Source organism: Macaca nemestrina, chromosome 3 (genome assembly GCF_043159975.1).
Source record: "Macaca nemestrina isolate mMacNem1 chromosome 3, mMacNem.hap1, whole genome shotgun sequence".
NCBI classification, from domain to species: Eukaryota; Metazoa; Chordata; class Mammalia; order Primates; family Cercopithecidae; genus Macaca; species Macaca nemestrina.
This window is the reverse complement of record NC_092127.1, coordinates 190,685,474-190,700,295: the sequence shown is the minus strand read 5'-3', so window position 1 is coordinate 190,700,295 and position 14,822 is coordinate 190,685,474. Positions and strand designations below refer to the sequence as shown.

At 66.3% G+C, this 14,822-nt stretch overlaps 2 protein-coding genes across 2 annotated transcripts in view; one reads left to right on the top strand and one right to left on the bottom strand.

Annotated features, from left to right (window-relative positions):
* The first annotated feature begins 806 nt into the window (after window positions 1-806).
* LOC105483846 (N-acetyltransferase 8 like) lies at window positions 807-10,361 on the top strand. Its single transcript, XM_011744860.3, has 3 exons — window positions 807-1,263; window positions 2,320-2,484; window positions 5,067-10,361. Exons 1-3 carry the CDS (start codon window positions 888-890, stop codon window positions 5,432-5,434), a joined length of 909 nt encoding a protein of 302 aa, XP_011743162.1. The 5' UTR covers window positions 807-887; the 3' UTR covers window positions 5,435-10,361.
* A 2,891-nt stretch (window positions 10,362-13,252) lies between these two features.
* The window catches only part of LOC105483936 (DNA polymerase nu), a 156,814-nt gene continuing 155,244 nt past the window's right edge, over window positions 13,253-14,822 (bottom strand). The window contains exons 25-26 of the mRNA XM_071093915.1: window positions 14,252-14,313; window positions 13,253-13,577 (exon numbers count right to left, since the gene is read on the bottom strand). Of these exons, the coding sequence (XP_070950016.1) occupies window positions 13,392-13,577; window positions 14,252-14,313 (248 nt within the window). The 3' untranslated portion in view covers window positions 13,253-13,391. The remainder of the gene's footprint in view (window positions 13,578-14,251; window positions 14,314-14,822) is intronic.

Below are 14,822 nucleotides of genomic sequence, written 5' to 3'. Positions count from 1 at the left end.
CTGCACCGAGGCCACGGGGCGCATGCGCGGCCGCGGGGAGCGGGGGCCGGGGCGGGAGGGGTCCTGCGGGCCCCGCATCCCCATGCCCACTGCGGGGCTCGGACAGGGGGACGCCACGCCAGGCCGCAGACCCCGCCCTTCCACGTCCCCACTCCGGCGGCCCGTGCGGCTCCGGACGACGCTTCCCGGGGGCTGCGGGCCGGGGCAGCCGCGGCGCCCCCTCCCCAGGTCCACCGCGGGCGCCGCTTTCAGACAAAGGCAGGAGACGGAGCGGGAGACGCTGCCGTGACTGCTCCGGGCGGCCGCGGAGGAGAAGGACGTGGCGTCGGCGGCCGGGCCCGGGGTCTGGGCGCTCCCAGGCGCGCGGCGTGGGAGCGGGGGGCGGGGCGGGGCGGGGCGGGCGGCGCCCATCACGCGTTCCGCGGCCGGGTCCCGAGCCCCGTCGGGCGCCCAAGGGGCCAGGAGTCCCCGCCCGCGCCGCCACCCCCGCCCGCGCCCGGCCCCTCGCGCTGCCCCGCCGCCCCGTCGCGCCCAGCGAGCCACGGCGGGGCGGGGGCGGTGTCTCCCCCACCCCCGCGATCACATGGTGACCCCCGGCAGCCAATGCAGTGGACGCTAGGACCCTGCGGGCCGCGGGCGCCGCGACTGCACCGGCGCCGCCGCATTATAAATACTTCTCCAAAATGCGGCGCAGCTCCCTGCGCGCGCCCCGGCCGCCCGCCGCCTCCGCCCCGCGCCCCTGAGCCGCCGCCGCCGTCGCCGCCGCTGCTGCCGCCGCCGCCGCCGCCGCCGCCGCCGGTCCGAGGGCGCCGCGCCCTTGCCCTGGGCCCGGCCGTGCCCGCCGCCGCCCGGCCGCGTCCCCGCTGCCGCGCCGCCCGGCCGGGTGCATGCATTGTGGGCCTCCCGACATGGTCTGCGAGACGAAGATCGTGGCCGCCGAGGACCATGAGGCGCTGCCGGGGGCCAAGAAGGACGCGCTACTCGCCGCCGCCGGCGCCATGTGGCCCCCGCTGCCCGCCGCGCCCGGGCCGGCCGCCGCGCCTCCCGCGCCCCCACCTGCCCCGGTGGCTCAGCCTCGCGGCGGTGCGGGGGGCGCGGGGCCGCCGGGGGGGCGCGGCGTGTGCATCCGCGAGTTCCGTGCGACCGAGCAGGAGGCGGCGCGCCGCATCTTCTACGACGGCATCATGGAGCGCATCCCTAACACGGCCTTCCGCGGCCTGCGGCAGCATCCGCGCGCGCAGCTGCTCTACGCCCTGCTGGCGGGTCAGTGCGTCGGGCCCCCGGCTGCCGCAGTCCCTCGGGCCGGCGCGGAGCTCCCTCGCCCCGGCGTCCACGCGGACCCCGCGCCCGGCGCCCGGGGACCAGCCTGGGAAGCCCCCGCTTTCTGCCGCGCCGGCCCCGGGCAGGGCTGGCCAGGGGCGTGGGGATGAGCGCGGGGCCCAGAGCCGGCCAGAGCCGGGGAGGGTCCGGGGTCCACACCTGCGTCCCTGCCGCGCAGCTCCCCACCCCCCACCGCCTCCCCTGTCCCTTCCCGGGCATCCTGGGTGGGGGCGGGTGCCAGGGCAGGTAGCGCCCGCCGCGGCTGGGCCCCGGCGAGTGCCTAAATATAATCTGCGGGCGGGGGAGGCCGCCTCCCGCTCGGTGCTAATTTATGAGAGGAAGACAGCCGGCGCCGCGGGGGGTGCGCGCGCCTGGCACAGCCGGGGCGGTCGCAGAGGCCGGCCCCTGCAGGGTCTTTGGGTGCCCTTCCCCTCAGAGCTTCCTGCCGGGGAGAGGGAGTTCGCTCCCATTTTACAGATGAGGAGCTTGAGGCCGGGTGGGGAGAACGCGACTCCCCCAAGGTCATGGCAGCCGAAATGCGGCTGGAAGCCGTGTGGGGCCTCCCTGCCCTGTCCCTGCTCTCAGAGCGCCCGGACGCTAGCCAGGAAGGGCTCTTGCTGGGGCCCTGGGAAGAGGGGGGCCTAGGGCCCGGTGCTGGAACGTGGGACTTCCCTTCCCCCTTCCCCTCCCCCGTGCGGGGCCTGGTCTGCGGGGCAGCTCCCTGGCAGAATCTGCCCACCTTGGCTTCAGCAGGTCAGCGTGGGCAGGGCCCTTCCCAGCCCGGGCACCCCAAGGGTGCCCTGCCGTGTTTGGAGGCTTGTTCCAGGCGGTGGGGGTGGGTGGGGTGGTTGTTTTTACCGCAGGAAGCTTGGAAATAGGGAGAAGTAGAAAGCACCCGAGACGACCCCGGCTCCTCCACCCGGAGCGCGGCCCGGCGCGGCGTCTCCCAGGGCCTGGGGACCCCCCGCCGCGCCGCTGACCCGCGCCCTCTGCCCGCAGCGCTGTGCTTCGCCGTGAGCCGCTCGCTGCTGCTGACGTGCCTGGTGCCGGCCGCACTGCTGGGCCTGCGCTACTACTACAGCCGCAAGGTGATCCGTGCCTACCTGGAGTGCGCGCTGCACACGGACATGGCGGACATCGAGCAGTACTACATGAAGCCGCCTGGTGAGTCCCGCTCCTGCCCCTCCCCACCCTCCGCCCCAGACAGCCCTCGGGTGCACCCACTCCAGCAACCTCAGGGCAGATTTGGGCGAGGGCCAGCGTGGGTGGGCCTGGGCCGGGGCCCCTGTGACCTGAGCCTTCTGGGTGACCGAGGCCTCCAGTGTCAGCGGGGCTGGGGGAGGCAGAGCCGGCTCCTCCCGCTGAGTGACCTGAGCTGGCCCTGCGACGCAGTGGCTCCACCATTCCCTGCTCTGGATGTGTCTCCCTGGTGTCTGCTGCGGTGGGGCAAGGGCCGCTGGGCTCTGTGGGTCTTATCTGGCATGCCTTGGGGTTGCCTGCAGTGCCCGGCCCTGGGGGGAGGGGACTTGTGTGGCAGGGGCTGGGGGCCCTATTGGGGCACAGAGGATGGGGTGGCGGCAGGGGACCTGACCTTGAGCCTTGGCCTTCACTTCTGGCCTGATCTCTGGGCCACTTAGCTGGAGGGTTTTGTCCCAGCCCCTGTGGCCTTCTGTAGCTGGAGGGGCTGGGACTGGGCTCTAGGGGGGCGGGGGGTTGCTCTCCACCCCAGGCTGGCCCCCAGCCGCTGAGCGACACCGGTTCCCCCATGCCAGATGCCCCAGGGGCGAGGACTTTGCTCTCTGGGGTAGGAGGCTCTCTCAGATCCTGGAGGGTCTGTAGGCCAATGAGAGGGACAGAATGGGCCCAAAGGGTTGGGCAGGGTCTGTCAGTATCCCGGTCAGTGTCAGGGGAGGGGCAGCGGCTCCGGCATCGCTGGCTGCCATGCTCTACCCCCGCCCCACAGCCTTGGCGCCTGCTGCTCTCCTTGACCCTTTCCTAAACCCAAACAGAGCATCTGAGCAACCCCTGAGCCCTGGCCAGCCTCTGCTTGGGAGGGGAAATGGGCCATGAGGAAGCACCGGCCACAGCAACAAAGGGGGCTCTGGTGGGCACACGGGGCATGGCCTTCTCCCTCTGGGCTGTGGCCTCCCTGGTGTGAGGGAGTGGAGGGGTAGCTGGCAGGGCTGCAGGAACACCCCGTGAGGGCAGAGGTGGATAGCTGCTGATGGTCCATGCTGGATACCTTGGAGCTGCTTGGGCACATGGGCAAACCGAGTCCTGGAAGGAGTGAGGTGTGCCCAGGGCCACATGGTGCTGGGGGTTGTTATTCCTGGGATGGGCTTGATCTCTATCTGGTCTTGCATGGGTAGGTAGAGGCAGAACCCCTGGGTGGTGGGCAGGCTAGCTGGTGGGAGGGGTACTGGTCCAGGACTCCCTCCTTGGAGGTGGAGGTGTTGTGTAGGTAGGGAGATGGGGGGGTTGGGCGTGGGAGACCCCAGGGGCTCCAGGCCAGGGGGCCGAGAAGGGGCAGCCCTCCTGGGAACCCTGGAGCTGCACAGAGCTTGGAGGGCCGAGCTGCTTGGGCCCGTGGCACTGGCAGCGGTGCCCGGTGGCTCCCCCTGGGCTACTTCTCCTTGGAGGGCCCTCAGTACCCCCTTAACCGCCTGCCAGGCCTCAGCGTCCAGCACTGAAGGAGATGGAGGTCCCCCCCATGGAGCCAGCGGTCTGGTGGCTGCGCAGAGCGGCAATGGGGAGGGATGGGAGGGCTTCCTGGGGCTGGGGGCAGGTGCAGAGCCTCCTTGAGGAGGAGGCCGGAGGGGCCACAGGCAGCCTGTGTGGCTCTCCACTGGCCAACCCCTTGGTCTACAGAGAGGTCTCTGGGTGTCACCTCTGCCTTTGGCTGCTGGAGGCGGCCGGGCTTCCCTTGTAGCCTGTGCCTGCAGGTTCCCTCCCACAACTGCCCCCACCTGCCCCTGCACCTCTCCTCCCCTGCCGGTTCCCCTCCCTGACGACCGCCACCTCCTGGCTTCATGCCTGACTTGAGGCGGGAATTGGGCTGTGCTGTGGATGGGGTGGTGGCCTGGCCACTTGGCTTACTGCCAGGAGAGGCTGGGACCAGAGGGGCCACCCGCCGTCCCCCACTTGGATTTATAGGAAAGCTCCTCCTGGGCTGTAGGGAGCCTTCTGGACGCACTTCGCTGACCGCTGCCCCTCGCGGCCTCTGGTGTGGGTGCTGGAGTTTGCTATGATGGCCTGGGTGAACCTGGGTGGCCAGGAGCCACAGCAGTTTGGCTGCACCATGGCCTGTTCAGGGTGGCCCAGGCCATCGAGGCATTTGGGTCTGGAGTAGCTGGGCAGGGCAGGCGCCTGACTGGGCAAAGCCTACCCCAGCTGTTGGTCTCAGAGGAGGGACTCGGGCCTTTGACCACCAGTCTGAGCAGCGCAGCCTCCAGGCTTGAGTGGGTCCTGGCTATTGGGCTATTGGGTAACAGGTGTTGGGCTGGCTTTCTCTGCTTAAGGAGCTCTAGAGGGGGGCTCTACCTGCTTGTCCTGAATAGTGGCTGCCCCTCCCTTGGCTCTGGCAGAGCTAGGACCGGGGGGCTGCCGGGACTGGGTGTCCCACTGCCCTGACTTGGTGTCTGGCTGGAGGGGACCCCTACCAGCCCCTGGCCCTGTCTCACCCCAGAGGTGGAGGGGTCTCCCCAGCCTTCCTCACCGGGTGTCCCTGACCACCCTGTCCCCTGCAGGCTCCTGCTTCTGGGTGGCCGTGCTGGATGGCAACGTGGTGGGCATTGTGGCCGCACGGGCCCACGAGGAGGACAACACGGTGGAGCTGCTGCGGATGTCTGTGGACTCGCGTTTCCGTGGCAAGGGCATCGCCAAGGCGCTGGGCCGGAAGGTGCTGGAGTTCGCCGTGGTGCACAACTACTCCGCGGTGGTGCTGGGCACGACGGCCGTCAAGGTGGCCGCCCACAAGCTGTACGAGTCTCTGGGCTTCAGACACATGGGCGCCAGTGACCACTACGTGCTGCCTGGCATGACCCTCTCGCTGGCCGAGCGCCTCTTCTTCCAGGTCCGTTACCACCGCTACCGCCTGCAGCTGCGCGAGGAGTGACCGCCAGTGCTCACCCGCCTGCCACCCCGGCCGCCCTGCCCGCCTGTGCCCGCCTGCCCGCCGCCCGGCGCGGCCTCTGCTTTCAGACGCCCACCTGGCGTTTGGGTTGGGATTTCCCTTTTCAACATCCTGCGGTTGTCTGGCTGGTTCTGTGGGGTGCGGGGCTGTTGCTCTTCCGCGACACTGGTGGGGGTGGGTCATTTGTCGCCACAGCCCCTTGCCCTTCCCCACCTGCCCGGGCGGCTTGCCACCTGAAGAGTGGCATCTTGGACCACCGCAGTTGTCCACGACGCTGCCCTGCCCGCCGCCACTGGGGAAGGCCCAGCCTTGCTCACCAAGCACAGAACCTCGCAACAGAGCCCGGGGCCAGGCTCCGGCCCCGCCTGCGGCCCCAGCGCCACTGCCCGTGGAGGCCCGAGCTGGCCATGGCGCTGCTTTGCTCCGCGCATGCCGAGGGTGTGGCCCGGCCGAGCATGCCGCATGCACACAGCCCCGCCCTGCCGCCCTGCCCGGAGACCCGGGCCGGTGAGCGCCCCTGTCCCTGGCCCCGAGCTGGCCATGGGAGGGCCTGTCCCTGCCCCCACCCCCTGGAGGGCCTGGTCTGCCCCGCGCCGCCCGGCTCTGTCCACGCCTGCTTTGCTCTGATGCCCTCCTTTCCTCTGGCTCCGGCCCTTCCCCTGCCTGGGCTGGGCTGGCTGGTGTCATCACCGGGGTGGCTCCCATGGCGTCCGTGGCACCGCCGGGGTGGGGGTCCATGGGATCCCTCTCCCCAGTGCCCACTGGATCACGGTGGTTTCTCTCAGATTTCCCTGGGGACCTCCTGTCTCTGGCTGATGGTCCACCCTGTGAATCTTACCAGCCCAGGCTGCTGCCAACAGCGCCCAGCCCACAGCTTCTCCCAGCCTGAAACCAACCCATTTTCTAATAAGTTATTTAGACAGAATAGCACTCTGCATGACTTTAATTCTTGGGACAAAACGGTAGTTTGTACCGTAAGACACAGTTTCTGGCCCAGTGTGATGGGGGTGGGTGGCCGGGTGGGTGGAGCGTTCTGCTGTTGGAGACCTGGAGGGAAACCCTGACTGGGTGTCATTTCCCACCATGGAGCACGCCTCCCAGCCCTGGCCTGCAGGGTGGGCAGGGTGGGGGGCAAGGGAGTCCGCAGCCTCTGGGAGGAGGGGCAGGGCGCTGCCTTGGGCTGGGTGGGAAGAGGGCTGGCCGCCTCGGCTCCTGCTGGCCATGCTCCTGGTCTCTCCTTCCTGAGGTCCCAGGCGGGGGTTGCCCTGGGTGGGGGGGGTGGCCTGGAAGGGGAGACAGAGGAGGAGGGTGACACAGGTCGCACATCCAGCCTAGAGGCAGACCTGGCTTTGGTGGCAGGAGAAGAAACACTTGCCCAGACCCTTTTGTGTAGGGAATTGGGGAGGGGGTGTGGCAGGCAGGTGGGCCACGGAACTGGGTCCCGGGCACCAAGGCCACGTGCAGGGCCACGGACGGATGCTCCTCACGAGGCTTCAGAAGTGAGCGAGGGGACGGAGAAGCCCCGCGTCCGAGGGCCTTTTGTCCCGTTAGCAATTGAGGTGTGCAGAGCACTGTACAGACCCCACTCCCCTGTACATTCTCCCTGGAAGTGCCCGGTCCCTGCTCGGGGATGGGAGTTTTGTAGACTGTATAGAAATCGGCACCCTATTTTCTTGCAGCTAGATTTTGTTAATCTGGAAAATACAGACAGACGTGAAGTGTTTTAGCAAAATGGAAACAAACAGTTGTGCCTTTTTCCTCTTTTGGTTTGGTTTGGGTTTGGCTGGGGGCAGGAGGGGCAGGGCGGGCCAGGTGCAGTCAGGTCTTGGGAGTGTCATGTCGGGGTGCCACCAGCTTCCCTTGGTCCTGTGCCTTTGGAGCCTTGGGCTCCTGGGGTTAAGGGCACTTGGGGCTGGCTGTTGGAGCCCACCAACACCAGGGCAGGGCCTGGAGGCCCAGGGACTGCCAGTGTCTCGTTGATACTGACCTGAGCTGGGCTCATAGCAGCTCCCCCTCCTGGGGGTTCTGAGAGTTCTGGGCAGTGTGGCCCTCTCCCATTCTGGTGGCACCTGCGCCCCTGAGTGACCTCTTCCCTGGCTGCACTGCCCTGTGGGTGGTGGGATGCTTGGCCTTTCTTTGTTGCTGCCAGGACTTGGTAGAGATGGCAGGAAGGGTGTGCGGGGTGGTTGTGTGCGGAACCCTGCCGCCCCCGAGGTGAGCGGAGGCACTGGCGTGCCTGCCAGGCTGGGGCGGAGCTGCCCGGAGCCCTCTCCAGGCCAATGTGCAGCTCAGTGGGGCCCTTGAAGGCCACTGGGGGGCAGATGTGTCCTCCCCCCGGGCTGGAGGCCAGGTGCCCTGGTGGGTGGCCTGCCCTGGGCCGCCTTGTCCCTCCAGCCCGGGATCTCACTGCTCTGCACATGTGCACTGACGTGAATTTTATATGTTTGTAGAAACTGATGTAACTTCTTCTACCTCTGAAGCGCCCTCCTGGGCCCTGCTGTCATGTGGCTGGTGCGGCTTCCCCGAGTGCTGGCCCCCTGCCCGCTCCCCATGGGCACCCACCACTCAGACTCTGCGTGGCGAGGCCCGGGGAAAGCCAGCCCGGGGCCCGGCACTGCGTAGGGGCCTGGGGCTCCTGGAATTCCTGTGTGTTTGGAAGCCTCTGTAGTGGGGAGGGCGTAACGCGGGAGGGGCTGGCAGTGCCCGGGGCCAGAGCTGGGCGAAGGAGGACATCCTCGCTGGACGAGCAGTGCAGGCCTGACGAGAGGCTCCGGGCAGCTGAGGGCTGAGGCGCCTTGGGATGCCCCGCACTGCCCAGAGCCATGGGTCTTGCTCTACTGGGGGTGGGGTGGCCCGTGTGGCTGCCACCACCCAGGTGTGAGCCGCTGCAGACCTGGCTCCTGAGGGTGGGAGGCCTGCTTGTGCTGAAGCTGCCATTTGGTCTGGCCCCCAGAAGGGCTCCTGAGTGTAGGGAGTTGAGCCCCGCAGCCATGGTGGCGTCTCCCCCTCCTTCCTCTGCCCAATGCCCAGCCTTGCTTCCGGCTGGTGTCATGCCTTGGGGCCAGGCAGCAGCTGAGAAGCTGCCCCCGGAGGGAGGGACCGAGGGCTGAGTTAGTCTGGCCTGAGGGGTGGATGGCTGGCCCTGGGGGAAGGCTGGGTCTGGGAGGCCCTGTGGACAGCAGGCCTGGGGCCACCCCTCTCCTCTGGGTGTCCTTCTCAGAGAAGATGGCAGAAGGTTGCAGGCCCTAGAGGGGACGGGCTGGGGACGCCCTGAGCTTCCTGGCTGTGTGGTAGGTGCTGAGGAAGCTCTCTGGGCCATAAGGACCTGGCTCCCCTCTGAGAGGCCCACCTGCCCCGGGGCACCCAGGACTGTGCCTGTGGCCTGAGGCCGGGAACTTGGTTTCCTGGGCTCTGCTGGTGCCTAGGATTTGTGGGGGCCAAAGGTGATTGCCCCGCCAGGCAGGGGGCTGTGTGGGCCCTCGTGGGGCCGCCTTCTTGTCAGTGCCCGAGGGACGGTGGAACAGTTGCCCCTGCGCCGAGGGAGCCCACTGCCGTCCCCTATGAGCTGGCGCTGCAGCTGCGCACCCTGTATTGCCTGCTGACTTGCTTGTGTCTGTTTGGAAGCAGTTTCTGTTTGGCCACAGGCCTGTGTGCCTGGGCTGATGGCCACAGAGCTGACACTTGGGGTTTGAGTTCCAGACTTGGCAGACCCTGGGATCCGCTTACTCCTCAGCGCCATGGCTGCTGTGCTTCCAATGGTGGCATGATGCCTCCTGGGGCCACAGCGGGGTGAAGGAGGGTGAGCCGGACATACCATTGTTGGATGTATTTTTTTTTTTAAAACAGCAATAATTAGCCATTTTAAAGGAGAGGTGTACCTGTGTGTGCATGTGCACGTGTTTGAGCATGTGTGTGTGTGTGTGTGTGTGCAAGTGGGTTCTTGATATGTGTAGTGTGAACATGTGTGCATGTGTATAGGTGTGCATGTGTGAGCATGTGCACATGTATGAGTGCATGTTGTGTATGTGCATAAGCATGTACACGTGTGAGCATGCATGTGTGCATGTCAGTGCACACGTGTGTACAGGTGTACATGTGCATGAGTTCTTGCATACCTGCGTGAGCACGTGTATGATATACGTGTGTGGGTGTGTGTGCATGTGTAAGTGTACATGTGTTTGTGTCGGGTATGCATGAGCATGCACGTGTATGAGTGTCCATGTGTATGCATGAGCACGTATACATGTGTGATGCACATGTTCCTGTGCACTACTCTGAGGGGGCACATGTGTATGAATGGATGCGTGTGTACATATGCGTATGGTGTATGTGTACTTGTGTATGCGTGGGCGTGTATGCGTGAGTCCTTGCGTGTGCTGGTTTATGTGTGGGCATGCACGTGTATGGATGTACATGTGAGGTGTACATGTAGTGTATATGTGTGTTGCATGAGCATGCACGTGTGTGAGTGCCTGTGTGTGTACTTGCATATATGTGGCTGTGCAGGTACCCGGCGGTGGTGAGCTGGCAGTGCCCGGGGAAGCAGGTCCTACCCACCAATTCCCTGCTGGGCCCCCGGCCCTGGGCAGAGCCTCCCTGGCCCCTCTTGCCCCTCAGTGGGGCAGGGCCTCGGTGGACGGCCTGGGCAGCTCCAGGGCAGGTCCAGGGAGGCCAGGCTTGGGGAGCGCAGGGGGTGGGGTTCACCTGCTGCTGTTTGTTCCCGAAACTGTACTGTGAGCCCACGGCGGGGGCAGATTGTTCTGAGGCCCCAGATGTGCCAAAACAGCCCCCAGGGTGGGGGCAAGCGCGTTCTGAGGAGAGGGGCTGCGGGGGCCCGGGGTGGGTGTGCGCCCCTCCCCTGGATGGCCCCCAATGCTGCTGTTTTTCAATAAAACCAGAGTTGAAGGCACCTGGCTCCCGTGCTCTCTTGAGGCGCCTCCTGCCCACTGTGTGGCAGGGCTGGCTTTCAGGGATGTGGGCCCCCACCCTTGGTGCCCCAGTTTGGCCCCTGCCACCTCCCCCTTCTCCCCTGGCCACCCCCTTTCCTCACCTTGGCTCCCCTACACCTGGCCAGGCTGCCCTGCAGCCAGCACTGCCCCCTGGAGGGAGTGTAATCTGGGAGGTGGGGCAGAGAGGCTTGGTGGCCTCATGGGCTGAGGCCCCTCCCCCAGCAGGCACCCAGCCGGGTGGGCTCTGCCCATTCACTCTCAGGCCCGGGATCCCCCTGAGCAGCTCCTGGGCTCTGCCCTCCCCCAGCTCTGTGCTTGGCCCTGGGCACTCTAACTCTTGGCAGAGAGCTTGGCCCCCAGCCCCTGCCCCCACACCATCCTTGCCACCCCAGTGGGACTCCCGGCCAGGCCCACCAGGCCCTGCTGCCCTGTCCTCCTGGGTCTGAGGTTCCCAGTTCTCGTGGTTATGCCCATCCTTGCCCTGGCAGCCCCAGCACCTGCCTGGCCCCTTGGAGGAACAGTGGTGCTGAGGGAGGGTGTGAGGTGAGTGGGCATTAGAGCCCACCAGGATGGGGGTGGACCCCCAGTGTCTGTGAGGGAGGATGCCAGGTCTGGGGTCCAGGCCGAGGGTGCTGCAGCTCAGGGCTGTGGTGGGGAGCAGGGTGTTGGGGGGGTCTTGCAGACAGACATGGGGTGGACACAGACCCCTGCCCTGGCAGATCCCTGTCAGGATGCCAGTCTTGTTGGCAGAGGGACTCCTGGAGTCTAGGGGTCCCCCAGCTCCATAGCCCGGTCCCCTGGGCCGCTTTCCTGGTAGGGGTTTCCTTGGCCCGGCTTCTGCCTTCTCCACCTTCCCAACCCGTGCTGCCAGGCCCTCCAGCCAGGACCCTGGAGGAACCCCAAGCTGCGAGTATCTTTCCAAGGGCAGGGGCAGGGCTGCCCCTCAGCCTGGAGGGCTAGGCAGCCTTGGCCTGGGCTCAGGTAACCAACAGCAAAGCCCATCTGGGACATCCCACTGAAACTGCGGCAGGACGGAGGCCTGGGTGCAGTGGGTACATCAAGGCCTGGCGGGGCCTGGTGGGGCTCAGAGTGCTGCCCAGGGAATGGAGGCAGGGGCAGCACCGCGCTGGCAGGAAGGCCCAGCAGTGGTTACAGGCAGCTCCCTGGATCACTGGGACGTCCCACCACACTGGGGACAGGCCCGGTCACCCACGACCCACACACATGGGAGGCGGTGAAAATGTTTTTGATGCTGGGAGAAAACCAGGCTGTCTCGGCCAGAGTGGGTGTCCTCTTCCTGGGGAGAAACCAAATGCTTCCTTGAGACACAGGATGGGCACCTGGCTCCCCCCAGGGGGCAGGAAGCACGAAGAGGGGCGAGGCTGGCGTGGCACAGCAGCAGGACTGTGATCTGGACCCAGCTGTCCCTGCCTCCCCAGCGCCACCCATGGTGTCAGGCAAATGCTGCATAATTGAAGGGAAGAAGGAACGGACTTCCAGCACCCACAGACCACAGCAGCGAGGTCCCGGCCAGTTTATTGTGATGACCCAGGTCACCCAGAAAAGATGACCCATGTTCAGTGGGCACAGGCAAGCCGCGCGGGTGACACAGCCGCCATTTGAAAGAGGGCAGGGTGGTACACGTGGTGGGGGGGGGCCACTGCTTAAACCCACAGCGCCATCTGCACCCCATATACTCACCCCGGCTGGCCTCCTGCAGTGGCACCAGGTATCCCCACGCGCAGCCAGCACCTTGATGGTGAGCCTGAGTGCTGGCCGCTCTGTGGGTGGCGCCCACAGAGGTGACAACCCTGAAGGGTGCAGGGGGCCCTGTGCCCCACTTTAAGGGATGCTCTTGGAGCCCAGACCCAGACCTTGGTAAGGAAGTACATGGAAGGGGCTGAGGCACCCGGGGCGGGGGTGGCCTGAAAGCAGGACCCCAGGAGCACATTTCCAGGGGCCACCACAGAGACAGGGAGCCATGGTACAGGGTGAGGATGCAGCTGAAATCCTGGCTGGCGCAGTTTTGAGCCCTGTGACCTTTTGGTGCCTCAGTTTCCCCACGTGCAAAGGGGGGATCGTGTTGGTGCCTCTGTCGCAGCCCGCTGTGAGGTGGAGGCGAGTCACAGGTGTCTTGCTGGGATGGCAAGCGAGGCCACTGTGCATGAGGGAAGGCAGGGGGCACGTGGGATGGGAAGAGTCTGGAGGGGCTGCTTGGAGCACTGGCTGGCTGGCGGGAGCCAGCCTGTTTGCAGCCACTGGTCACCAGCCTGCAGGAGGCTCATGGGAGAGACCTTGTGTCCTGAGAGCATGTGACCCCAGACGCCCACAGGTCCTCGGTGGCCCCCAGGCCGTGTCCATGGCGGAGGCCTGCAGTGGGTGGGCAGGCCTTCTCATAGAGGGGCTCCTCTGGTCCTCCTGACGCATCAGTCAGGAACACAAGCTCCAGGGGCCTCAGTGCCTGCGGGGAGACTGCGTTCTCTCCGTCTCAGTACAGGGCTGCACGCTGGGCTGGCCTGGGAGGACGGTGCACGCCCTGGGCCATGGCTTCCTGAAGCAAAGGGAGCCAGCAGTGGGGGGACACCACAGGGCGTCAGAGCTGGTGGCTTCTTGGACACCTGCCAGGGGTGAGCAGCTGCTGAGCCACGAGGGAGCCCTTCCCCTGGAATCCGTGGGGGAGAGAACCAGGAGTGCCTACCCTCTCTGGAGTGTCTGGCCCAGACCCAGCCTGGGTCACTCCCATTTTGGGGCACTCAGCCCTGCCCCGGCCAAGTGGCTGGGGGTTGTGGACGCGACATTTCCCAAGCACAGGAAGAATTCACTCAGACAGGATGAGGAGGGCTTTGCACAGGCATTTACTCCAGGGGATGACAGGCCACCCCAGCCCCAAAGGGTTAATGCGTCCTGGGGCACACAGAGCTGGTGACCTTGGGGAAGGCCACACAATGGACTGCTGGAAACCAGTTCTCTCCTCCCACTGTTGCCTGGGGCTACAGACAAAAAGAAGGCGAAAAATGCGGGGGCGGGGGGTGGCTGCTGACAGGGGACCCGGGGGTAGCCAGGCTGTTGCTGGGAGACTCAGTGCGACATGGGCCTAGTGGAGGGCCCCAGGCCTCCTGCAGTGGCAGCAGGTGTCCCCATGAGCGGCCGGCACTCAGGCTCACCTTGAGGGGTACCTGCAGATGGCAGCCAGAGGTGAGCCTGAGGCCTGGGCCGGCCATCCCCAGCCACCTCCCAGACCCCACGCAGGGGGACAGGGCCTACAGCACACAGGTGCACACATCCAGACACGTGATCAGCCACACGCACACGTGTGCATACACGTGCACACTCACCACACTCGCCCAGTAACAGGCGTTTGCCACATCCACCTCCCAGTCACGACACCTCGATCTTGGCGGAGGTTCCCCCACCTGCCAGGGCCTCTGTGCCAGTGGGTAGGCTGTGGCCGGCAGACAAGGTGCCCTTGGACGGGTGCGTGTGTCCTGGGTGTGCTTGCCCCTCAGGGTCCTGCCCCTGAGAGGATCGGTGGTTCCTAGAGGCCAGGAGAGCCCTCCCCGGGGTCCCTGACCCTGAGTGGACCAAGCCTCCACGGCTCTTGACAGGGAGGGAGGGGTCCAGCCCCACCTGCTGTCCCTGTTCACTGAAGTGAGCAGAGTCGGGTGGGGCTTCCCAGCTTCAGGGACCGTCCAGCCTCCACTTCTGTGCCTGCTGTGGAGTGGCCATCTTTGGGCCAGGGCCATCTCAGGGCTGGGGCTGCACCCTTTGGCCTGGCTCTTCTGCCCTGGGGGTGCTGGCCTCCCCTCACCCTGGGCTCCGTGAGACTGGGCAGGGTTGGGTGTCCCCTCACCTGAAGCTGCAGCTCCAACGCCTGCACCTGTTCCAAGGACTCCATGGTCCTCCTGACGAGAGCTAGAGTGCGGGAGAGAGAGGAGGCCCTGCTGGTCCCTTGGCCTTGGGGCCTGGGAGCCCAAGACAAGAGAACTTCCAGGCCCAAGTCCTGCCCCGACCCCCGAGCCCCCTTGTTTTTCCTGTATCCACTCGGTCACCCAAACCAGCTGTGGGACCTTAATGCCCACAAGCAGCCCCTGAGTGCCCGGCCCCTGAGGCTGGGTCCAGCTCCCTCGGCCCCGTCTACAGTCCAGGATGCCTCTCGCAGGCCCCTTGGCCCTCGCTGCATCCCCTCCTCCTGGCCTGGCCCGCCACACTGCACTGGCCCTCACCCCTACCCCTCCGGCTCAGCTCACCCAAGCTGGGGGCCGTGGGGTGGGGCAGGCGTCATGCCAGCTCTGTTCCAGAGCCTCTGGGGCTGGGAGGAGGGGGGAGGCACAGGGAGCCCCACCAGCCAGAGCCACCAGGCACACAAGAACCCCCAATCCCCACTACCGCCGGGTGAAGTTTGAGGAAACAGTGGCTTTGTA